This window comes from Melospiza melodia, chromosome 3 (genome assembly GCF_035770615.1).
Source record: "Melospiza melodia melodia isolate bMelMel2 chromosome 3, bMelMel2.pri, whole genome shotgun sequence".
NCBI classification, from domain to species: domain Eukaryota; kingdom Metazoa; phylum Chordata; class Aves; order Passeriformes; family Passerellidae; genus Melospiza; species Melospiza melodia.
The window spans coordinates 3507184-3534409 of NC_086196.1; the positions used below are offsets into that span (position 1 = coordinate 3507184).

Below are 27226 nucleotides of genomic sequence, written 5' to 3' on the forward strand. Positions count from 1 at the left end.
CAGTGGGATGTGATTCCCACAACAGCCTCAAAAGGCTGAGCCTCTGCCTATCTAAGTGTCTCATTCTTTTCACCACACAAGCAGGTGAGACAGCCAAGGAAAAAGGTTCATTTTGAAGAAATCAAGACCCACTGTGGCATTACAGAAATAGAAACTTGGGCTTTACAGCTTCACACTGCACAAGGAAGAGCTAGTCCCGTGTACTTGTCCCAAAAAATCTTCACACATTTAACTTGAAACAATTGTTAGATAAAATGCATAAACAATCTTCAAAGAAAATACTGGAACCCAGCATTGTCCCTTTCAGATGAGAGTGCTGTAAGGCAAAATTTCATGGTTTCCCCCTCTAGCCCAATCAGCCTTCATTTCTTCCCTTTGTGATGTCCCTGCTCCAGTGGAAAGAGGATGAATGCTACAAAATGACATGTGTCCTGGGAATCTTGTCATCAAGAGACTTAACTTTCCTCACCTGGGTACTGGATGCAGGTGTCATACTTCAGGGGAAAATATTTTAATAATGAAGCTCTTACAAAATACTGCTTTTTCTTCCATCATGGTTGGACTCAAAGGTCTTAAAGGGCTTTTCCAAACTAACTGATTCTATGATTCTCTGTTCAGAAAACTGTGAAGCAGTTAGAGTATAATCAGGAGTGCAGGAATACAGATCATCCCAGCAGAAATTCCTTTATTTAACTACTAACACCTAGATACAATTGACAGACTACTTTGTACACATGGAGTGGAGGGAATGTTCTTTTCCCACTAAGCATCCTAAGTCATCTCTTGAGAGAGCCTGTGAAATTGCAGAAGAACACAAGAGCCATTAAATATCTCGTTGTCTCTCAGAGTAACATACCCTCAGTTTCAAATGCATTTGACATACTTGTTTGTGACTCTGTGTGTGCATCTAAACACATCTTTGAGTTGGGTTTCTAGTGTCTAAATATAAGATAATTAGAAAAAAAAAAGTTTCTAAGACAGAAGGTAATTTTTTGTTGTTGTTGAGGTTTAGTAAAATCTAAATTTAAATTTATCTCCTCAAATTTTGTGAATGGAAGATTCACTGGTGTTTGAAGTCAGACTGAAAACCAGCACAGGTTTCATGTCAAAAGTACATTTCCTGTGTAATGAAATGTTTTGATCCAAGATATTCTCAACACTATTTTCAGTTTGAAATCTTCCCACTTCACAGTTTTAAAATGAAGAACATGAATATAGCACTTTGGTGAGAGTTAGGCCAGATGCTGCAAACTGCTGGACTGCTAAAGCAGATCTTTTTGATTAACAAATGAACTTCACTTCTCTGTTTCTGTATTTTTGTCCAAATGCTGATTTTGTAATGACAGAACATTTGATTGCAAAACAAAAAGGACTTTCTTTGGTTTACACAGATAACCGAGACAGAGCAATTCCACACTGTAATAATTGTGTAAGATTTCTAAGCCTCTCCCCAACAGAACTGCACACTTAAGATTTTGCCCTACAGTAATAACTTTGCAAGCTACCAAAGCCAGAGGCAAGAGTCACACAGAAGAGTAGAGATTCTTGCTTTTCTGATCACATTATTTCTAGTCCTAGATCTGTCATCTAGCACTAGATGTGGCCCTAGACCATTGGTCTCATGGTCAGAACTGGAGGTGAGTTACATTTAGTGACAATTCAAACAAAATTAAAACTAATCACATTCAAACTGAAGTTAATTAATCAAATGCTATTATAACAAGGCAACACCTGTGCTATTCATGGTAACAGCTGAATAAGAAACAGCAGTCCATTCTTTTGTGCTCACCAGGACTAGATTGTCACGAAGATTTAACAAAGACAACTCACTGGTAGTCAATAGAAGCTGAAATCTAGCCAAACAACGCAGCTATAGAGAGAAATCCAGAGCTCCTAGGCACAAGGTGGGATCCAGGATGGTGTTTGGGACCATGGCTCCCAGAACAGTGCAAGGGGACAATCAGGCACTTCGTGTCTTGCCTAGGGACAATGAATAGGAAACACAGATGGTGAGATGGGTCACAGCTTCTGTCCTGAGTAGCAGGCACTGCAGCCCCAAGCAAGTGACTTTCTCCACTGGGCATTCAGACCAAAAATTTCTCTCTAAAGTTATTGTATTTAAAGTGACAAACCCCACTCATTTCTTTTAGAAGCATATTGGAGGAGAAATTAAAAACATTTTCAGCAACAACATTTTGGAGTCAAAGCATTATTCCAGAGAGTCATTTTAGTTCACTGGGGGCTGTAACCCTGATCTCCTCCTACCCTGCAAGTGCTCCACCATCCAACTACAGGCAGCTTTGCTGTGACTGCTGCTTCAGGTACTTGCTACCTGGGAGCCAGGTATACAAAACTGACACAAAAGTGCTCTTTATCAGGTCTCTAAAATGTTTCTGAGTGGATTTTTTAAAATTTCTTCCAGGTGAGTAGAGATCAGAAAGGGTGGGCTTCAAAGATTGCCATTGTTGATACAGCATTTATACCAGTGTCATGTGTATCTAAAAATCTCGGAAATGTACAGCTCAGGACAGATCTGTGGATCTACACAAATAAGAGACAGCACAGTTTTACCATTTTTACCCCTTTTTTCAGCTTTTGAAAGGCTAAAAATAAGCTAATAAATATAAAAATATTTTGTACGCTTAACTACAAAATTTCATAATTTATAGTAGTTTTTCTAATATATATTTTATTATCACATATGTACAACAGGCTGGCTTTCAGGAATAGCCTTAAAAAGCACAAGCAAGAGAGTAGTTCATCTGTGACTTTTATAATGGGCCATAAATGTTTCAGAAGAATGGTCTGGCAAGAGACGTCTTGACTCATGTTTTGTTCTGCAGGCTCTGAAAACAAAGAATGTGCATGTATTGAACAATGAACTACACAGCTTTTGGTTTGAACTTTGGCTTAATTGAAATCAGTGGCAAATTTCTCCTCTTTTTATGATGAACACTGTGGTATAAAATAATCCCCTTCATTGTTATTAATGCAATGTTCTTTCTTCCATTTTCTGTATTCTTTAAATCTGAATTTTCTTTATATGCTGATATTTCTGTAACTGCAAACCTAAAGAGAAAGCCTCTGTTCCCATATATCCTTGACTTGCCTCTTGCATTTTTCTACAATTCCTCTTTGATCTGCCTCGGAACTTAATAATGAAATTTGACTCAATATCCCTCCCACTATATATAGCTCCTGCTACATCATGTTCTGTTACCTATCATCTGACAGTGTAATTCTTGAAATCTGGCCATTTAATTTGGTCCAAGAAAATGTATCATTTAAGAAAAGGCCATGTTCATTTAACTAAGTGAATGCACATTTCTGTTTTCTTACCAAGCATTGGTGTATGTGCAGTTTCTCATACAGAGGGAGGGAGGAAGGAAAGGAGGGAGGGAGGGAGGAAAAGAAAAGGATGGCAGGGATAGTGGGTGTTGTTTACAGACTCCTATGAGCAAAAATGGCATTTGGCAAGAATCTTAACTACAATAGCAGCATTCAAGATTTGGTTTCAAAATATGTTATAATGCTGAATATTCTCATTTCCTTTTTGCATTACCCCTGCCTGCTATGGGGCTAGGAAAGTAGTCTCACAGAATTTCTGAATTCAGATTTCACCTTCCCCTGCCATGGGACAGGAAATGAAACCTCCCAAAGCCTGGGATCTCTGCATGAATGGAGGGCATTGTAGATACATCTCGTATTTCACCCTTCCCTGCTGACACCCACAATGTCAGTTCTTTCCATCACTGGGGCATGCTGGACTGTTTCTAAAGACAATCACAATGCCCACCTTTTAACTGAGTCAAAACATTTTATTTTCTGTTTTTTCAATTTCCTAGAACCAGTGATTAATATCCCTATCAAATTACCTGATCTTTAGGAGAGTCAACAGGACTATTCCTAGGATGAGAGCTATGCAGGAGGAGTAAGCAATAATGTAGACAGTTTCACCTAAAAATAAAAACAGAAATCAGAAATGAAACATCTGCTTGTTTAGTAATAAGAATCAGATTTGAGATCTGTATTGGAAATCGTACATATGTGAGCCAAATTAGCTATCAATTTTGACAAAAGTAATTAAAAGGAGGGAAAATATCTAGATGTATGTCAGTGGTAGGAATAATTCTACCTTTGCCATTTGATCCAATGCAATTTTCAGACTTCTTTTAGTAAATACCAGCTTCAACAGTACTTCATATGCATAGCATTACCTTTCACTCTGCTGCAGGGGAACAGCTTGTTACTATGATTTTTACTTTGGACTATTCTCCCTTTTGATTTTAAAATCTTAATGTTATTCTGTGTATCAGAGCAGAATTGGCTCTTACTTATCAACTAGAGTTATTTTTCTGTATTACTGTAATTGCAGTGTGGAGCAATGTTCCACCTAGAATCAAATTAACATCAAATGGGATCTAACACTGTTTTTCTGGGCCCCATTCCTGTAGAGTTTCCTTTTTCTGTTAGGCTTCTCACCAAGAAGTCACTTTGGTGGCTTATGTGCTAAAAATTCCAACTGTTGAAAAACTGGGAGCTGTTACAAATTTTATTTTCCAAAGGAGGGGTAACTCTTTTTTTCCCTGACGTAATGAATCCATTGGTTTTGATCAAATATGTGAAAGGAACATTTCACTTGGGAGTGCAATATAAGCCCTGGACACAGGATGGAGAGGTGAGACAAGTGGCCACAAATGCAGAGCCACAAGCATAAAACATGAGACCTTTCTGTGACGTTCCTGTGGCACAGATTCCGTTTTTGTACACTCGGGGAAGTTTTGTTTACAGAGGAATTCAAACACAGAGGGCCCTGGCTGCTCCCAAGCTTCTCCATCCTATTAGCTAGTGAAACATTCCCTAAGGAAGGGGTGGATCCCTGGGCTCAGCACTGAGCCACCTCTCTGGGCTGTGAGAAGGCCACATTCTGGTCTCTGAATAAGTTATCAGTTATTATGTGCTCCATGTGTTATGTATATGCACATAAAACATAAATGAGGCATTTCTGTGTGCACTGCATGCACGCAGCAGGGGTAGTGTGTCATATAAATTCATATAAATATCAGCACCAGTGGGGTGGATGCTGCAGCAGCCCTGGCAGCAGAGAGTGGATATGGTTTCCACAGCAAGGAAAACAAGGAGCTGAGCAGGGTGTTGGGCCTGCCTGGCTCTCATTGTAGGACTGTGCTCACTTTTTCTCAAAAAAACTACCCCACATTCAAGTTTTCCAATGTAAGAAAATGAAAGCAGTGATCAAACCACAATTTGGACAAATGGAGCGAACATTCCATTTAATTCAGTAACCTACAGGAAGATACTTAAGATGGTAAATTTTTGAAGAAAGAGGTCTGTCTGAGGTCTGTCTTAGAGAAGGACTGCTAGTGACATATATTAAAAACTACATCAGCAGTTGGCCTAGCTCTCAAGTTACAGCATTTATATGAAATGATGGGTTTTAGCAAAAGAGTCATTTGTAGACATTGTTTTCAGTTTGAGTCTGAACTGTACATGCAGCTATTTTTGAAAACTTTTTACAAGTGTAGGAGTAGTTGTAGGGGCAACACTTTCTTACTTTTGTGAAGTGGAAAGTGACTGTCACGCATATTTTAGGCAAATGGAAACTTTTAAAGTATGTCACCACAAAAATTATTATATCTAACATTATATATTGTACAGTCATGGATGCTTAAAAATGGGCTAAAAATTTTTCAACAGAACATTGTGATCTTTTTCTTATGAAATTTGTAAAAGGTGCTTCATTTCAATCTAAACACTGAAGTGACCAACTGAATTTTTTTCTATTTTCTTGACAAAATCTGAAAAAATGCTACATTTTTGATGAATTGATGGTAAAAGAGATGTTGATTCAGTTCTATCAGGAACAAAGACGGATTTTGGTGAATCTTACGCTATTGTGGATCTACCTGCTTAGGTATAGCTAGTGCATATTCATCAAACAGATTAATCCCAGCCTCTGCTCAGAGGTTTCTTGGCTACCTGCAGCTTGTCACAGGCTTTTTTCTACATTTATAAAACTGTCAGACTGACAATGTTTGATACCTTACACATTAAAGTCACTGGAGCTGAACTAATCTCAGTTCCCACAGCAGCTGATATACTTACAGATAAACCCTGCCAATTACCTGTTTATCTAAACACTCTACTCCTTGGTAGGAAATATATGATAACACTACAATTTAAGATGAAATTTCAAAAATTTTGGATCAAGTCCAATTATATTGTATTTCACAAGAGCAGCCTAAGTGTTCTGTATTTCTAGTTTCATCTTCCATAAACAACCCACAACTTAGCCTCAAAGCTCCATGGTGATGAAAATAAATCCTTATCTTCCCCCATGAATCACTTTTCAAACCAATGTGCAGGAAGCAATCTTCTAAATTATTTGGGTCTGTAAAGTCATTGATATCATTTGCATAGGATAAAGCCAAAGCCAGGCTGAAGATGCATAATTAGGTAGGCATATTAGGAGTTTAGAGAAATCTTATTTGATTTATAACTTTTTGATATTGCTTTCAAAATGAGATCAAATTCATGCTTGCAGGAAAAGTCTCATTAACTTTTATATGGTTCTGACTGTGCCCACATCACATTTTGTTAAGAGAGTTGTATCAGCCCAAAGATGACTCTGTTGGCCTCTTCCCTCCTGAGAATGTGAATGTGTTTAAATCCAGTCCAGATTTTCACAAAATCCTGGCATCACATTTTTTACACCAAACCTGGAATAATAATTTTTCAACATCCGTGGTTCTATTTATTTACAAATATATTTGAATATAGGTATATATGCTTAGATTTATTACTTATTGTGAAAGACTCCTCCTATTAAAGCAATGTTATCCAATGGGATGATTTGCAATGCTGCTGAATAAAACAGAGAAATTGAACTGTTTTTTTGAACAGTAAGCTATATTTTTAAGTATAAACCTAAAAAGAAAAAGCTGAAGGCATGCTGAGTTTCTTCTGAGCATGTTCATCTGTAGATGGCCATTCATTTCATCTGGTGAAAGAGTTCCTTGTATCTTTCAGTGACAAACTAAGTAAAGGATTCTTCTGAGATTTTAATGTAGAGACATCAGCAGATTTTATCTCATGTTTTTTGAGCAGAAAATAGCCAAGAAGAAAATGCCTTCAAAAGTCTTCACACACGTGAAAGGCCATACTTGACAACTTAACTGTTTTGCCTCTGTGCCTTGAATTCTTTTTGGGATTTGATTTCATTAAACATAAATATTTTGTAAAGATGATAATTCCCTTTGCAGCCTGAGTAATGCACATTTATTAGCATTTGAATCTAGGACACTGAGTTAGATTTTTGGCAGTGGGATTTATGAAACAATTTGCAGTATGGTTTTTACCATCAGGCAGATTTCCTGAATCAAATTCTTCTTCTTGACCTGACTTCCTATGAGACTTTCATGGCATAAAGTTCCCATCTCATGTACATGACAGCTACAATAGAAAGAATATTTTAGTGTATGGTTCAGGCTGCTCAGCATTCTTTTTATTTTTCTAAAGCTATCCAAAATTCTGTTAAGACTTCAAGGAATGGTTTTTAGAAAATATTCAGACTTCAATGTGAACAGAATTAACTGGGTGCAGGCTGCTTCTTGCAAATATTTATCTGAATCTCTAAGTGAAATGTAAAATGCATTTTACCCACTGAAAGGGTCTGCAGTTAGAACTAGTCACAGGGGTGCAATATCTCACATTTTCATTTTCTCACTTAGTGCAGTATTTCTTGTACTATGACTTGCATTATTTAACCTCTAGAGTCTTGTTCCAACTAGGCATTCAGGCTCCCTCAGAAATTGGCAAGGAGAAGTCAATATTCAGCAAATGCAGTCCCAAAAAGATTGGACTACTCTTCCTTTGAAGAGTAGGGTCCCTTTGAGGGTCCCTGACTTTCTTTTCTGGCTACAAAGAGCACTTGGATGACATGCATGATTCTTAAGGAATTTTAATGCTAACAGCCAAATGCTTAATTATGCACACACAGGTCTCAGGAATCCCATTCCCTTAATCCATTTTTATAACCTTTTTATCCCTCATCCAGGTTGCCCACTTCAGCAATAGTTGAAGGATGGAGAGGTTAGAAGTCACTTCATTTTCTACTGCATGCAGATATTGAATTATTTTTTTCACAGTCAAAAGTGTTCTGTAGGAAGAGTTCTGGGAACTAATTTGTAGTATTAGTCTGGAAAATTGTAATCTGCCCTGCACAAGGTAGAACAGGTCATTCTCATTAGAGGTGATATTTGTGCATTAAGCTCTTTATAGTTCTCACTCTGTAATTGGGCCCCTCAAAAGGAAATATAAAATAATATTATTTCAGCAATGAAAACATTTGTATATTAATTCAATATCCTTTAGCTTTATGTTGCTTAATTTCTTATTGTAAATGCATGGAAAGAAAAGCAGCAGTTCTAATAAAAGAAATGAAAGGAAATAAAAGTTGCAGCTCTTCAGCCCAAGGGGTACTGTGTGCCCTTCTGCTGTGTGAGAAGGTAGAGTCTGATGGAGTGTAACACAAGCCCCTCCTCAGACCACTTACTGTGGCTTCTAATTTTGTTGCTGTAACTACTGCAGAAAGTCAAGAGAGATAGAAGTAGGTGTGACATCAAAGACAATAATTTGTGTTACACATTATGACTACTACTCTCTAATGACTGTACAGAGAGTCAGGCTCTGGCAGGCTTAATAGCTTAATTTTCCCCAATTAGAATACAGTGATTGTGAGACATCTATTTCAAAACCATTTGTCAGGGTAATTGATTCAGTCTGATTAACTTTATTTTGTGGATATATAAGCTAAGCCAAACAGGTAGGGAGATTTCCAGACCAAATAAAGGAGCAGCAGGTCGAGCTCACTTGCCTGAACCCACCCAAGGAGAGCAGTGCTGTGGAAGTCATGGAGTGACTTGCCCAAACTCACCATTAATTGCAGAAGAATGGAGCTGTGCTCCGGAAATCTTTTCCCCTGGCATTTCTGTATTTACCCAGTGAAAACCCTTCTTCTGAATAGAAATTTGACCTGGATATTGGAAAGAAAATATCCATTTAAAATATTACTTTAAAAATTATTATAAGTGAATATTGTTTGATATTTTGCTAACTACCATATAATTTAAAAAGGGAGCTATTTAAAAATACTGTTGACTGATATTTGATGAACAAATTGAATGAGTGCATAATAGTTCTTCCTGTTCCATCTCAGTTTTTCTTATGGATGACAAGCATGCTTTGAAAATATTCTCTGCCACAAAAGAGCTTAATTTCTCTTTTCACATAAACTGTTTTAAAAATAGGCCCACCAAAAGAATTGGGTCCACCAAACCAACACAGAAGTGGTGAGAAAGGGATAGAAGTCTGAAGTAATTTCCACAAGGCAGAGTTTATTCTTCAGCTGCATTGTTAGACCTCAACAAATTTTTTCAGGAAGTCCTGTCCTCTCAGTGGGCATAATTTTATGAATATATCTGAAAATACATCTCTTTGGTTGAAATGAAAAATAGGAGGTTTACTTAAGTATTATAGTTTACAGAGTGGAAGGCAAAACCATACAAGTATACATCTGCTCACTCACATGAAAAGCAAGATGAGAAATTTTTGAAATATAAGAAAGGCACACATTTGCAGCCTGGATATTGGCTGTCCAAATAACAATGGACTAAACCTACCTGTTCTTTGGTTTTCTTTCTGTGAGATCCAAAAGTACAGCCCAGACTTAAAGTATTTTGGAGACCTAAATTTTTTCTTTCCCTCACTGACATTTTTTCTTATTCCTGCTGAGACACTGATCTCACATTGGCAATGATCCACCCTGTGTTTCTGCCTCACACAGCAGCAGTCAGGCACAATTCTTGCCTTTTACTGAGTCTGCAGTCCTTTCACTGTGAGCACAGCCTTGAGAACAAGCACTTGGAGCAAAGGCAGTGCCATGCAAGGGTAGGAAGATGAGATGGTGCAAACACCACTCATGGACCAGTTCTAGAGGCAAAGATCCCCTTCTCAGACCCTGGGTATTTGCCTATCCAGAAATGTTTCAGAGTTACAGATCATTGCCATTGTAAGAGTGAAAGTCAGCCAAAGATCACCCCCAGGCCAGAGGAATAGAATAATTCAGCACATGGGGTTGGGTGGGCACTGTACAGTAGTCACTCCACATCTCTGTACTGCCATGCAGAGTATTAAAATGCAGAGCATTAAAAACATGCTTGGGAATAAAACCTATGATCATCACCACCATCAGTTTAGCTGCATCACAACTAGACATCTAGGACAAAGCAAAAAAAAGCAAAAATAACAATAAGCTGGAAGTGGTCTGTAGAGTAGGTAGTGATCCACCAAAGGCTCTGGATCCCTACATTATTTTTTGTTTAACTGTCAGGAAATTGTTGCACAACACAAGAAATATAAGTTTCCATTCTTCAGTCCCCATTAGGTTAGGGAAGTTTCAATCACAAAAACCCTCTAACCATTTTATCCTGAGACTGCTTCAGGGAATGGCAAAGCTCATCAGCAATTATTTGATTATTCACACATGAGGATCATTTTTTTGCTTTGTAGGTAAAGAAATAACTAACATGATGATTTGCTCACTCATTTGGACTGTTAAATTCAGCCCTAAAGCAAGCAAGTAAATAATATTCATCAGCAAAATCACTGCTAGATGTCTCAAGTCTAAGTGTGTTATATTATCACTTTTCCAGGGGGGTTGTTACAAGATTTTTAATATTTTCTCAGAGTCTGGATTTGAGTAATGATTAACTAAACTAAGAGCTGTGTTTCAGCAACTTGATTTTAATTTTTGGGCAACCTTTGAGGGACATGAAAAAAAAAAAGACATCCTTATCAGTGGTACCATTTTGGTTTCTAGACCTAAAAGAGCAGCTACTTCATTCAATGAAATGCATGCACACAATCCATATATGTTTTCAAAACACTGTCCATCAGGCAAAACTATGAAAGAACCATTTCTTTTCATTGAGATCTTTAGGTATCATTACCTCTCCCAAGTTAGTTTAAGAATATACAAAATCTTGGAGTATACATGTAGAAGATAGCTGGCACAGGGCATGATGCACCAGTGAGTAACATACCCTAAGAGGATTTATATTGCAAAATAGTTGGTGTGATGAGTCAGAGATTTAAGGAGAACAGAATACTTTGGCCTTTGTTCTGGTTGATGGACCAGATGTCTGCATGCAGGTGGAGCACTGCAGAGGCTGCAGATGAACCTTCAGGTTCAGTTTATACCACAGGAGGCCCATCCACCCTATGATAGAGAACCACCCTGTGATGTGACCCAGGACACAGTAAGTGGGGACAAAGAGGAGCTTTGCTTCGAAGGCACTTTGCAGTTTCAGACTAAGACATTAATGTTTGCTCCCATATTGCCATTTATTGCATTAACAATTCTCTAAATCAGAGGTTTGGCAAAGACATGTAAATTTGACAAAAATATTTAGCTAATTAAGCACGTGAAATTCATTACTGAATCTGAAAAAATAACTATAGTTCATCTTAATTACATCCAGTGTTTTTACTGAAGACCAAATCCTAAAGCCTTCTTTAAATAATTGAAGCTATGTTCTGCAGAATGAACTCTGTTGCTAAATATGTGTAAGGTTTACTAATATTCAGATTCCAAGAAAAAAAGAAAAAAACCCCAAATGCTACTTTGTATTATTTGTAAACTTTATTTGTATTATTTGTAGACTTATCTAATCTGCATATTAATATAGACTCTAGAAATTATTTCCTTATTTCAGAAAATTCAGGTAATGAGACATGTGGCCAATTTCATTTTTCCCAATACCAGAGGAAGAAAACTCTATGTTCTGTAGGGAGATAGAACATAGTAAATAAAGGTAGTATGTAATGTATCTAGAAATGTAATCTTATCCCCTAAAGAGTTGCAGCTGAGCCAATTATTAAGGATTAGGAGCAGGCCTGATGTTAACAGGCCACAGATGTAGCCAATAAGAAGAGTGTTATAAAAGAGTGGAGTGGTTGGTTGAGGGGAACTGGAGTCACTTGGCTGCTGTGAGGACAAGGAAGAGTCAGTGCCTCGAGGAGCTGCCTACAAGAAACATCAAGGAGGTGTGAAACTCCAGCAATATGGAACCCTTGCAATGTAATGACAATAGAACTCTTGCACTATAATGGCAACATGTTCAATTTTTGTTTTGATTTGTGTTTTTAAAAACCCAGAGCTGCAGATCTTGCTGAAACCAGCGGTAGCAAAGATTTGATGTAAATTAGGATCTTAATTCTCTTTAAAACAAATCATCTATGTTGTGTTACTCACGCAAGTCCCTGAAGCAGGATTTGCTGTGCAGCACGTGGTGGAAGAGCTCACACAAAGGCTGCTCCACGGGAGGCACGTTTTGGCAGGTGCACTCTGTGAGCAGCATCGTGCCCCAGATGCTGACAAAGGCTGCTTTGCAATCGGTGGTGGCAGAACAGGGCACGTCACGCTTGAGCAAGGTTTCGAGACAAGCTTCGTCATTATAACATTTTTTTGTCACATGTCTCCAACACTTTGACTGAAAAGTTGAGTATTTTTTCCTGGTGGGGGGAAAAAAAAAAAAAAGAAAAACAAAAGAAGTGTACAATGGCACTTTAACAAATGTGACTTCGTAAAAAGACATTTAATGAACACCACTAAAGAGAGTGTATTTCCAAGGTACCACTTAAGCCTTAAAAATTGCAATATTCGCTGATAGCTGATATAAATTCTGCTCAGATTTTGAGAAAAAGCAGCAGCACTTCTAATCAGCTCCTGCTTCCCCGAGTCCAGGAAACACAGTGTGAATTCCAACAGTCTCAGATACTCAGAGAAGAAATGTGAATACAGGAATTAGACCCGTCATCCCAATGAAACCACACCATGTGCTGTTCTAATGGATCCATTTTTGAGCAGTGTGAAGGAAGACTAAACATTCAACTTATTTAGCATTAAATAATCTACATCCAATGTCAACTCCTTGGCCCCCCAAATGTTAACACAATATAAAATGTCAGGAAAAAGCACAGTGAACTTAAAGATAAATTGATAGTAGAGATAAATTACAGGAAGAATTAACTTGTTACCCAGTTCAGTAATCTCAAATTATTTCCATTTATTTGCTGTTGGGATGGAATAAAATTGGCTTTTAATGCACTCTATATGACAATAGAAAATATCCATTATAAATTAACTAAAAATATGTAGATAAATGTTGAAAACAAATTTATAATAATAAATTTTAGGGGATGATAAAGGTAAAGTCTAGTATATAGTACCTTAATCTATTAAAATATTCTTCCTTAATCATCTATGTTATAACATATAATAATATGTATGTTATATATGTTATTAATTTGTTATATATGTTAATAACATATATGTTATATATGTTATTAATTTGCTGTTGATATTGTGTAGTAGCTGCAGGCATGTCACATGGAAAAGCATGGACTGTTGCAATACTGGGTAGAAAATTTTTGTAAATACTTTTATTACACAAGCAAGGATCTCAAAGCAGATGCCACCTCTGTTCTAATGGAATTATTTTCATTCACCTCCTGATTTATGGATGTGACTAGCTGTAATTCACAGACTAATTTTGCTAATTATATGCATTTATTGTCAGTGCCAGGAAACATTAATGTTCCCAAAATGATGGGGAATTCAGCCATAATGATATTACATGTCTATACATGTACAGACATACATTTATAGCCCTTTGGCTGTTCTCACTGACATCAATCTGAATAATCTGCACAAAACCAAAACCATCTCTTGGCCTCCTGGTTTATTGACTGAAGGTTAATTTCAGCACAGCTTTGAGATAAAATTCAACTCTAACCCACAAGGTGACCACACTGAAAAACAAAGTGGGCCACTTGACTGTCCTTAAAAGGAGGCAATTAGGTAGAAATACAAATATGGGTAATCCTGTTGCATGTTTTAACAATATAAAATGAAATGTTGGAAAGGCATTATCCTTCATGAGTTTGGTGGTCTATGCATGTTTCAGGCCAGATTTTTGAAAGTTTTTGCAAGTATCCTTGAGATGAAGAGAATGAGATAAAAGATTTTTGAACAGGCCAAGCTGGTTGCGTGGCTGTTGGGTACAAAGGGTCAGACTCTGCCCTTGAAAGGTAATTACTTTTACCAAACAAACTTTGTCTGGTCTGCTGCACGACTTGGGCAAACTGCTGGAGGGCAAAGGTGCAGACAGGCAGGTGTTATCTGAAGAAAGGGGTAATGAAAATATGAAATAGCATAGTTTGTCCAGCAGAAATGGTGTTAAGTGTCATGATACAGGCAGAAGAAAAGCATGCATTAGATTCCAAACCTTTCTGAAAATTTATCACTTCAGTTTACTTGTGGGATTACTTCAGGAATTACCACAGTTGATCCAAACATCTGTGATGATGTCAAACACAGCAGATACACTGCAGAAAATAATTTTGTTATGGCTGGGATATATAGAGTATAATAAAAACGGTTTGACAAAACCATTATTAAAAAGCACCTTAGTGGGCAAAATACTTCTACTCACCTGCACAATTCATTCTCTTCACACATCTGGATTACATTCAGACATGATGGGGGTGGAACTACAGTAACTGCACAGGGCTTGCCATGGAGAAGTTCTTTGGCTCTGTGGCAGGATTCATCATGCTGGATGCAGTCACAAAATATCATCATTTGGGCAACTTCAAAAGGCATGTTTCCATAGAAGAACCTTATGGCTGCTTGACATCCTTCCACATTGCACTTCTTATTTACTGAGCACAGTTTTAGGTACAGGGACAGCTGTTTGTTACACACTTCATCTTCAACACACTCCCTGTTCACATCCAAACAGCTCCTGTTTGTTGTGTGTGCTAAAACCAATAACAGCTTTTAAAATAAAATCTCAAGAAAATTTTTCTCAAGTGATGAGTGGTAGGTGTCCTGCCTACATAATTCCAGTAAATCAAGCTTGATTCCCAAAACTGTGATCCAGGTCCTCCTTCTTTCTTGCTTCTTTTAAGCCTACTGATTAACTTCATACTTCTTTCTTGCTCTGCTTGCACTGCTCACAAGCAACCCTCCTGAAACAGGTGAGATCTCCAGTGTGCAGTCCTATGCTCAAGTAATGAAGAGGATATAAATGGCCTTTTTGTGCTTTTAACATCAGTTTAGGTATTTTGAGACTGAAATAAACCTTCCAAAGATATCTAGAAAAATCTAGACCCTAAAATGCTTATGGGGTAAGATTTGCCTCTGTAAGTTTGGCAGAATCATGGTTGTTACCTGATTTCCTTTTACATTACTGGATTTTTGGGTTCTTCTCTACCCAGTACCTTAACTAAAGATATGTCTGGTCTTTTAACTCCCTGCTCATCCATTTCAATGAAAAGTATTAATTTTAATCTGAAGGAATGTTGTACACTGTCTGAAAATTGAGCTAAAATTATTTATTAGGATTTATAACTAAATTCAGACTTACCTTGTTTGGAGAGAGCAGATAAACCCCATTGTAATTTTGTTTCCATACTAATATTGTCTAGAAGAAAAAGATACAGGTACAGGCATAAATTGTAAATATATCTTAGCCTTTTAACTTTAAAGTATTGGCTGCCTTGCTGGCATAGCACCAGGAATAAAAATAAATAAGAATAAAACAAATTAATTTGACCAAATAAAACCCACTAACAAATTCTGAATTCACTATTACATATATTCATAAGTTTTGGGGTCAAAGCACAGTTTATCAAAGGCTGCTCCTAGCATTTTTTACATATTTAAAGATCCTGTGGACTCAGTAAGAGTTTTGTAGAGCTTCTCAGTGCATTATAAAGTCAGATTTCTTGTAAATATTTAAAAACCAGGGGCCTTAATGTGTTTATCAATGGACCAGTTTTCAAGTTCAACTGACTGCTTGTCATGACCTAAAGTCAAGGCTAGCAGACAATTCTTGCTATTAGTAAATTATTTTTGTTGGTCTTGTACTGCTTCTAGTTATAGCGAAAAACTGAAATTGACTGATTTAGATCAGGTTGTATCAAATTAACTCATTGAAGAACAACAGTATTTGCACTCAGACCATCATATCGTAACAGATTCTGAATTTATTTGTAAATAAACCTCCTAAAATGGACATATTTCCAAATTTGAATTGCAAATGGGCAAAAATCCCTTTTTGTAGACTGTGGACACTACTGCTATGTAGAAAGCCTTAGGCTGCTGGAAGAGCACTAACTTGTGTCGGTGACCAGATTTTTCTCACCATCAAGATCAGCATTGTAGTCGTCATCGCTGCCATCACTGTCGCCAGCTCCCGAGGCCTGGCTCTCCTGCGAGTGCCGTAAGCAAGCGTTGTTGGATATTCCCTTCTGGATTTTGATGCATCTGGCCCGCTGCGGCTCTGGGCAGGTGCACCTTCCCAGGGGCGTTGTCCTCAGCTCTCTCCAGGCCAGCAGGCACCTGGCGGGCCGGCGGGAGCTGCAGGTGCCCGCGGGTGCCCGGCAGTGCCGCTGGAAGCTCCGGTGCGCGGCCCAGCAGCGCGGCTGCCCCCGGCACAGCCGCCTCGCCACGCCGCAGCTCCCCGGATCCTCAGGGCTCCTGGGGGGCCCGACACCCAGCTCGGGGCCCGACCCCGAGGGAGACTCCAAATAGTCTGCAGAAATAGGTACAAACAGTCAAAAATCAAATGGAGGATGGGTCACCATCACAGCACAAAAACTCGGGAAAAGGGTGCTTGTCTGAATGTATTACAGCGAGTGAAACAGCCCTAGCTTAATTCTGAGCTGTGTGCAAACACATAGTAATTCCAGTCTTACAAACTTCCTCGTGTTTACTGTGTGCTGTTAGCTGTATAGTACAGTCCACTCTAACAGTTCAGCAGTAAAACAATAGTAAAAAATCCTCACTAAAATTACTGTATAAAGAGTTTAACTTCTCATAATTTTAACCACCTACAGCTTGGACATATAATGGATTATCATCTTAAGCAAATGCATCATTTTTAAAGAGAGAATGACAACTCCAGAAGATGGTTGATTCATTACCTAAAATAGCAATTGAAGTTAGACAGGGAGAATTACTCCTGGAGGTGCCTAGCAACACCATATGCTGTCCCTTGTAGGTAAACTCAACACTACTGTAAGTCTATCCAAACTTGTTTCTATAGTGGTGAGAAATGTAATGTCAATTGTCAAAAAAAAAATATAGCATTATATCATTTTGCTAGAAGCAAAAGCAACTTTTTTCCAATGACAGCAACATTAGGCTTCAGATATCCATCCTTCTTGTTTGAGGCAAGGAGTTTGGGGCAGATCAGGATGTTACTATTCCATCTGCAATAAAGCCACATAGTCTAGTACTATATGAATGTCCAGTCAAGTACTATGATGAATGCTGTGTGAGGCCAGCAGGGTGTGATGGATCAGCGCCAGGAATCACTTTGAAACTCACTTTGCAGACTCTCATTCACTGGCTGATTTTATCTCCTGTGTCAGCTTTGCTAATCATTATGCCAGCAGACTTTGAACCAGAAACTGCAACTTCTTCATGTACTAAGCAATTCTCAATTACAGAGATAGACTTTCTGCAGGGATAGGGGTTCTCAGAAAAATAAAAATAAATTGAGGGGAGCTTGGCTCATTGATTACAATAATATTTTTAAAAGATGCACTCTGAATATTATGTACAGCTTTATGCAGGTGGTGACTATGTTTTACACATACAGTAACCTCTCCTAGATGTAGTGAAGGTCCTCGTGCAACACAGTGTGACACAACTGCACCCCTGTGCATCCCCATGCACTCATCCTCCCATTCAGAAGCTACTGAAAGTGGCTATATGCACAACCTAGATCCAGTGGCTCTTAAATTTCCCTGGGCATTGAGTAGCCCTCAACACACACTGTGTATTCACTCTTGCTTTCCAGTGGATTCAACAAAAGTTTTAGAAGTCGTTTGGATTTCTCACATGCATTTCATTGCTTTTGTTTGTGGCATTTCTTTCATATGCATGATGGAGCATGAATATCAAAGAAAAGACAAGACTAATTTTGGGGGGCATTTATCACACTTGAGAATATGCAAAGAAAGTCGAATCCACTTAAAATGGTGGTTGCAAAATTACTCGGTTTGGTCTTCATAATTACAACTTCATGTTCAGTTACCTTTGTTGATGCTGCACAGTTCCCCAAGCAAAGTTGTGATGCTACAGATATCGTCTGTAGTGCAGACACAGTTTCTAAATTCTGGGTATTCATCAGCCAGGACCTGGATTATTCTATTACATCCAACACTGTCTTCTGCCTTGCATCTATTACCTAGAACTCACCATTAAAATTATAATTTCATTAATGCTTATGAATGCTTAAGGGATATGGTTACATAAAACAATTCAATTGAAAAACAAAAATATTATGCTTTGCCAAGAGAAGACAGTTACTCTTATTTTACAAATTTTAAATAATATACAAAGTCATATAATAAAGCTGTGGGTACAATATTGACTTCTTTTATTTGATCCAATCCATCGCCAGAAAATCTTCTCTCAAAGTACATAAAACCTTAAACTCACATCTTTTATTTTAGGCAGATCAAGCACTGAGACCAAACTAAAAAGGTGCCTAGGCGTGGAAGGGGCACAGCCTGAACTGAGAGACTTATCTTGGTCCTGTGTAGCAGAAATGAGGTGCCTGGTACAGGAACACAGAGTGCAGGCTTGAGGCATCAGTGTGTGATGGAGTGAGAGACAGGACACAGAGGGCAAAGGCAGCCCCATGATAATGGTGATGAGAACCCCAGGCTGAGGAGATGCTTGCTCTTCTCTCTCTCATTTGAGGATGGTGCAAGCCTAAAAATGCCATTTGGATATTCCCTTGAACCCCTGCCCCACAGAACAACTTCACTGCCTAAGTTTAAGAATGACAACAAATTTAAAGCAGCCCAAGAATAGTCTGATTTTTAGGATTTTTAGAATAAAAATGAGGGAGAAGTTAACATTAAAAAAAAAGGTGCAGAAACCTTAGTTTGCTGGCCTAGTTTCAAGTCTATTTGCATGTGCACTTGGACTCAATGGTAAAGACACACAGGATGTCAGGTCATATTTTCCACGTATGTGTGGTGAAAATAAAGAACATGTACTAGTTTGTGGTACAAAGGTAAATCAATCAACCATCTACTTTATGAGCTGAAAGCTTTTAAAAAAATATTATTGTTATGATGATAGTGGGATTGTGTGCATCCTCAGCAAATTTGCTGATGGCACCAAGCTGTGTGGTGCAGTTGGCACGTTGGAGGGAAGGGATGCCCCTGGAGGGACCCTGGCAGGCCTGAGAAGTGGGACAATGCAAACCTTAGGATGTTCAATGAAGCAAAGGGCAAGGTCCTGCACCTGGGTCATGGCAATCCCAGACACACCTGCAGGCTGGGCAGAGAAGGGATTGAGAGCAACCCTGCAGAATGAGACTTGGGTGCAAAGGTGGATGAAAAGCCCATCATGAGCTGACAGTGAGTGCTCACTCAAAGCCAAGTGTGCCCTGGGCTGCATCAAAAGCCAGCATGTGGGAGGAGGTGATTCTACACCTGTACTCTGCTCCCATGAGACCCCAGCTGGAGTGCTGCATCCAGCTCTGTGTCCTCAGCATAAGAAGGACACGGGACTGTGGGAGCAAGTCCAGACAAGGGCCAGGAAGTTGATAACAGCACTGGAGCTCTTCCCCTACAAGGAACAGCTGAGAAAGCTGGGCCTGGAGAAGAGAAGGTTGTGTGGAGACCTCACAACCTTCAGTATCTGAAGGGGCCTAAGGGAAGCCAGAGAGGGACTCTTTGTCAGGAACTGTAGTGATGGAACAAGGAGTAATGGGTACAAATTGAAAGAAGAGAAATTTAGGTTAGATTTTAGGAAGAAATTTTTTACTGTGAGGATGGTGAGACATCAGAAGAGGTTGCCCGGGGAGGCTGTAAATGCCCATCCCTGGCAATGTTCAAAGCCAGTTTGGTAAGGCCTTGAGCAACCTGGTCTAGTGGGAGGTGTCCCTGCCCATGGCAGGGGGGACTGGGGCTAGATGATCTCTAAGGTCCCCTCAATCCTTATCATGATATGATTATATGATTTATTATTGCTTAAGAAAGTTACACATTACTTAAGAATGTTACAAGTGAAGCAATTTAATTTGATTTAGATAAGTTTTGTTTTGTGAAAGCCATGATTTACCTTGTCAAAACAGGTATGTGGATCCCCAAACCAGCACATTTGCTCTCTTTACCTCATAGATATTAAATGTCTCACAATATGTAAGAGAAGCAGTCTGTGGCTCACGAGATCCAGCCAGGTCACAGGGCAGCATGAGGGCTGGTTTCTGTCTCCTGAGCACACAGGCTGATGTCTCTGCCCTGCAAATGGTGCTGCCTGCTTCCTGCCTGGCTGCTCCCCACAGGTGTGGGGCAGCAAAGACTCTGCACTCAGTAAAACTGCAAGTGACAAGAAGTTCTCTGTCACCAGCACCACGGGCAAGCTTTGATGTGAGCACGTCTTTAAAATCACTTATATGTTGCTGACACAAATGGCAGTGGAAGGCAGTGGAGGCAAAGCTCTGCAGGAGGAAACAGTGCATTTTGCCAGTGCCTGAAGTGATGAGAATCAGCTATTCCTGACTTCACATCCCTGCCCTGATCCCCCTTTTTACCAAGTGTCTGCATTGCCCTTTCTCCAGCTGCTGACTAAGGAGGGTTTGGGGGATATATCAAATAATACACTGCCAGTGGGGAATGTCCCAGGCCAGCAAGAGCTGCAGGTCCCAGCCTCTGCTCCCACTCCACCTCTTCCATCAGCAAAGAAAGAGGTGATGGTGGCTGGGGTTGCCTGTATCTCTCCAACCCCATCTTCAAATTTCCTTCTGCTTTTTCAGAAGTAGATCATGACCCCAGACCCTTAGCACGCACAGTTCCACAAGTCAAGGAACTCAGGAGATTTATTGAAGGTCACAGACATAGGATACTTCCTGACCATAAAAACAGGATGGAAAGGATGCAGTGACATGGCCCACGAAGATGAGTGTGTGGATATTCTACTCTGCATTTTATCAACTAAGAAAGGGAGAATAAAAGAATTTCAGGAAAATATATTCCAGTAGAAAGACAGCAATAAAGATCAAGGAGGGGCTGGTGTAAAAATTAGCTTATTCACAATATTTGTGACTGTCTTTTTCAAGGTCCAGATCACACCCCAAGGGTGAAGGTGAGTAGAACTAGAAGAACGAACCCCCGTGCCCCAGTGCATTTTGCACAGCACCCCAGCCTCACTCAGCTCCCCTGTTTTCATGGCACTGACCAGTCGTGGCCAGGAGCTGGGGCTGAGTTCAGTGCCCCTGTGCTGTGATCTCACTGTGCTGAGTCAGCACCCGGCAGCTGGGGCTGGGGAGAGGCTGCGGGGCCACCAACACGCAAAGGGCACGGACACAAGCAGGGAGTACATCAGATTTATGGGGCTCCCTTGCATGACTTCTAAAAAACTGTGTAGAAATAACTTATTATCAGTATTGCTCTGTTTGTACATGGTATTGATTCAGCTGTGATTAGCAGCAGAAAATATTTTATTACTGGTTTTCAATTATTGTTGCTTTACCAGGGATTAGTTCTAGGTAATATATTTTATCTTATACATATGCTTCTAAGGCATTTAAGAAAAAAAATGCTCTCTCAACCTAATGTTTGGCAGCCATTATTCATAATTTGATTTATTTATAGGTGCACAATTCATGTACACAGGACCACAGATAGAGGCATGGCACAGTAGAAGCTGACACTCCCAGGGTGATAATCTCTGCTTTTGCTTAATCAGCTCTTCAGTCATCTCAGTGGGAATTGAATTTGAAGACTGCAGGGGAAAGTGTGAGGTTTTCCTCTCTTGCACTGGTGAGACCACAGTTTGAATAGATCTCCAGAGTTCCTTCCAACCTCAATGAGTCTGCTGTTCTAGGAAAATTAAACTCATACAGATCTAATTCAAAATGTGATTCCTTAAAATGAAAGTGATTTCAGTTGGTTTTTGTTTTTAAAACCTTTCCTGTTTCCCATTCAAAAAAATAAAGAAAATTTATACTTATGGTTAAATCAGTGTCCAGAAATGTCTTTTTTTTTTTACATTGAAACAACAGAAGGAAAACAAACAAATAACCAATCCCACAAATACACCATAAAAACCCAAACCTAAAAATCTTCATTCAGCAGTGCTGAAACTCTTTTGATCTTTTCAAAATGAAAAATCTTTTTTCATCAAAATTTAATATTTCTATATTTTCTATCCTGACTCTGTTTTTTCTTTCCACCACATTTTGGCCACAGAGGTGAAAGAAGGATTGGACCCTGAAGATTATAAACTGAGACTCTTGAAATGCTGCTGGATAGTGGGGAAGAAGTGATGGAAAATTTGACAGGAAAAGGAGTGACTTAGGCAGTAGTTTGGAGAGTGTTCCCAGACCTGCACCAAAGAGCAAAAGATGCAGGTTCTGATAATGTACACATTTAACTTTGAGGTTACAGTCTGATGGACTGAGTTATGGAACCCGTACCCCAAAGGAGTTTCATTATAATTTGTAGTTAGGTTTTCCACAAAGAAACTAACAAAACAAGTATTTACCCCATTGTCTATTGCCTCCAAGTAACATGTTTGTGCTCAAAGGACATTTTCCTTTCCTGCAGCATGAAGTTTCTAGACTTGCACATGACAGTCAGTGTATTTTACTCTTACTGAAGATGCTGCTGGTGGGTTTTCTATCACTGTTTCTGTGGGCTGTCTGAGAGGTACCACCAGCTGTCTGAATGGATTCACATGCTCTAGGATCATGGTACTAATAAGCACATTTAGTATAGTTTGTCCTAGACCCAACACAATATCTGGGTGCTCTGCAATGCTGGAGAGTCCTTGCCAAAAGCTATTGTCCTAAGGAAATACACAGATGCAAATCCAAACAAGCAGTCACAAGAATGAGTATTTCTGGAAGATTTCTCTGGCCCAGTTACAAATATCTTTAATATCAGTGAATAAGTACATAGGATAATAAGAAAGAGAAATTTCATATTATGGGACAATGTCATACATCCAAAGGGGGGCCACAGAAGCAATCATGTTTGCCCATTTCATCTGGCTGCAGGGTACCAAGATTAACAGGCTACAGCACAAATATATATCTTTGTGGCAAGTAGTCCTGGTGCTAATGTGTTTGTGAATGATGTGAGAGACATAAATTCAGCTTGTTCTGTTTTGGTCCTAGAGAGCTCATCTTTAGGGCACTTGAGCCAGAAAGTACTGCATATTCCAATTTATTTTTTTTCTAAACAGCAGCCATATCTTTTGAAACTGTTTCATTTCACATAAAATATTCAAGAGATCAATAAAAAATGAGCTGAAGCCCAGCTGCTTTGGGAACTGTTGTAACTGTTGTTATATTATCATATACTTTTAATTTACTTCATCCGTTCAGACATTTTATGCAAAGTAGATAAGTATCTGGAAAGGGACACACTAAGAAAGAACCCAAAGAGAATTTTCTACTCTAATTATTTCAAATATTGTCTTGTGACTTGGGACATTTGGAACATCAAATACATGCAACAGATCAGACAGAGGCATTCATTCAGGTAGCTCATACTAGAGGTGAATGTTTTATCTGTTTCTTATTCTATACAATAATTAAAAATTACTCTAAGTAACTACCACATTGTTTTGGGTATTGTGTTATATTATAGAACCACAGAATTGTTTAGATTGGAAGGGACCTTCAACCCCTCTGCCATGGGCAGGGATGTGTTCCACTGGAACAGGTTCCTCAAAGCCCCGTCCAACCTGGCCTTGGACACTGCCAGGGAGGGGCAGATCAACTCCTGCAAATTGTGTAAAACAAAGCTGGAACTTCTTCCCCAGTTGCACACAGGCTTTATTTAACAGGATCCCACAGAAGCCTAATTTCTGCTGAATTCAGACTTCTTGAGTTGGTTCAGGCTCTGAGTTTGTTCCTAGTGCAGAAATTTCACCCATCACTTTCTTGAAGAGACAGTGTGACTGTTACTAAAAGTAGCGTTGGCCATTGCAAAGGATTTCAGAATCTGACTGTCTTCTGCCCTAATTTTTCTCTTTGAGATTTCACGGACTTCATTTAGTTACCCAGCAATATTGTAATAAACTATGAACATGCAATTGCATATAGCAATTCAAAATCAAGGTGCGTACACCATACAGAATTACCTGAAATATTGCAGGCATCTTCGACCACATTCCAGACACTCTCACATCCATTTCCAGCATTAATACATTGCTCCCTCAAGTGCAGACAGTCAGTAGTCTGGACAGTAGATATACATGTGAAGTAAATGAATAACACTGTAAAAACAGAATATAATGACTATTTAAAGCAGTAGATACTGTACTGACCCTTTTCATTTAAACACAGATTTTAAAAATATAATTTACTATGGTTTTTTCTATAGATTCAAGTTTGCTATCAAATTAAATTTTAGCAGAACAAAGTTTTCCTCCATTTTGTAACTGGAAAATTAAATTTAAATGTTCAAAGTTTCAGTGTGGCATATTTTGCATTGGTTTTGCCCCAGTATTATAACAGTAACCATAGTTATATATGACATTGATGCATGGATATATAGAAATTGTTGCAGTTCTGAGCTCCATAATAAATTACAGAAAGGAAGACAGTATAAAATTCAGAATAAACAGTACTTTATTCACATGAAATCTCACCAAACAAAGCTGTTTAGGAATTCCTATGAATAGAGTGTGGGAAAGAGATTTGACAACTACAAAACTGTTAAATAATAAATATGATTTTATTTTATAAATACAGTACCCTTCACTCTCTTTTTTTTTATTTCACAGATGCATAATTTCTTGAAAGCAATCTTCACATATATGTTTTCATCTGCTTTCCTGAGTGCATTGAGCCTGCTAATTACATTAAAAAGTTCTGGAGGTTTCAAGGTAAAAAAAATTTTATAGCAGCACAGCCTGTGACTTATCAGTAGAAAATTAAATTGCCTTGTTAAGAAAGGATAAATCAGCTGGGGTTTAGCTCTTTCATTAACATTCCCATGGTAAGGCAACCTCTAATTTGTAATCATGTGTCTTTATTTTCTATAAAATTAAGTTTCAGTCACTGATTTCAGGCCTTATCAAACTACCTGCTGAACACTGATTTCAGGCCTTATCAAACACCTGCTGAACACACATTCTGACAAAATACCTTTCCCCCCCACTGTCATGTTCAGGTAAATTCATGTGGACTTTGAGTGGTTTCCAGCATTGTTTAATCCCTTAAACCTCATTTGCAAGAGGCATGAAATGTTGCTTCAGGATTTGTTCAGCCCCTAGCTGAAGAAATTAACTTTTTTTCAATTATACATTTTAGAATAAGAAATTATATATCAAATATCCCTCTTGATAACCTCAAAGAGCCACTATTGTTTAGAGGTTATGCCATTCCTCTTGGAAATTATTTGCCAGGGGTATAATGCTGCTGCTGTAGGGAACACTTTTCGGACGCGTGTCAATAAATATGAAGCAACATTTAATACATAATAATGGACAGGTACAACAGCAACTAGTGTGCCTGTGAGACAACCAAGAGCAAAGAGGCCACATGTGCTTATTATAGCTGGTGCTAATCCTTGCTCAGTGGTGCATATTCCCCACAGTTCCCTGATCCATGCAGGACTGGTGGTGATTTCCAGCCTCAAACACTCCCAGGCTCTGTCTGTCCATCCGCCTTGAGGACATACTGACAGAAACAGCTCCTACCTCTTGGCCTTGAGAAATGTGCAGCTGGCCCTATCCATAGGACAATTATGGCTTATTATGACAGCATTTTAGTTCTAGGACTGCCTCCAAAAGGTCTTTCTTATTTTGAAATTCCTCACTATTTATTCAGATGACAGAAAAAAAAAAAAAGTTGCCAAATACCTTACAGGGCAAAATGACTGCATATATAAAACAATACAAAATTATAAACCCACATATTTATTAAGAAAAGGTGTTTTGCTGGATGACTGTTTATCTATTTTCTAGGTTCTTACACAACAGAAGGTTTACTCATCTGACTAGGATTCGCATCACAAAGTCTCTGTGCTCTCTTCCTCGTGTTCAGACAGTTTTCAAGGACCAGTGGCTGGGACAGTCAAAACAGGACTGACTGCACAGCCTTCCTGCTACGTTTTAGGGAGTATTTCACACTGCTGCCCTTTTTGAACCTAACTGGAAGCTGGTCCCAAAATAAGAGGGGATGTTTTTGCAAAATGAAGAGGTGAGTAGCATAATCTATGATTTAAGGCCCTTCAGCCGAAGGAAGGGCTTCTTTAGGTCTAATGACCTATTATGGATGGGTCTTTGATTCCTCAGCAGTACAGAGAGGGCACACAGCCAGAAACCTACATGGAACAAACTGTCCCATACGATTTTAGAGTCCAGGACACTGTAGCTTATACAATTTCTTAAACTGACAGATATTACTTTAGTTGCTCTCTCTAATTATTTACTCTAGTGTTTGGAACACTAAGGGATTCTGCATAGAAGAGTTGAGGGTATTTAAGAGTTAGTTTGCAGCTAAAACTTTTAGCAGGATCCATATTGACAAGAAGACACATTTAAATTTCTACAGATGTCTGTATTTTTATGCAAAGGCCTATTGATTTGCTGGGTAGGTGTACAATTCTCTGTTTTCTGTAGAATTTGGTGCCTAAATTTAAAAGAAGGAAAAATAGAAATATTTTAGCACCTTCATTTTGCAGATTGGGAACTGAGGAATGGAAGAATTACATTTCCCAATTCTGCAATCCTAAAATAATGCAAGTAAGTAATAATGAATATTAGGAAGCCAAGCTGTGGTTTCTATCCAATGGCAAGAGCAGTGGGATAACAAGCTGCAAAGGCAAAATGGCAAACTACAGCTGACTATACTTTGAATATAATTGAAAAGTGATAAAAGAGACCTTTATTTTAACAAAACCTAGGGCAGAACTACCTACGGAATACTTTTAACACAGAAATATCAGTTTAGAGTAGTGGGGTGTTAAAGAGAGAAGAGCATGTATATAGTGAGGAGAAAAGGAGAATAACAAAAATTAACATACAACACACTTGTCTCATCATATTCTCCTGTACCAAATCTTTCTGTACCAGCCTTGTTGACTTTCCCCTTTTCTC

The 27226-nt window shown here is 38.7% G+C and overlaps 1 protein-coding gene across 1 annotated transcript; it reads right to left on the bottom strand.

Annotated features, from left to right (window-relative positions):
• Nucleotides 1-2416: 2416 nt before the first annotated feature.
• On the bottom strand, nucleotides 2417-25290 carry GFRAL (GDNF family receptor alpha like). The gene is made up of 10 exons (XM_063153558.1): nucleotides 25272-25290; nucleotides 24263-24397; nucleotides 18189-18341; nucleotides 16290-16679; nucleotides 15510-15566; nucleotides 14574-14901; nucleotides 12332-12591; nucleotides 8954-9052; nucleotides 3876-3957; nucleotides 2417-2846 (listed from the first exon to the last, which is right to left on the bottom strand). Exons 1-10 carry the CDS (start codon nucleotides 25288-25290, stop codon nucleotides 2759-2761), a joined length of 1611 nt encoding a protein of 536 aa, XP_063009628.1. The 3' UTR covers nucleotides 2417-2758.
• Between the last annotated feature and the right edge of the window lie 1936 nt (nucleotides 25291-27226).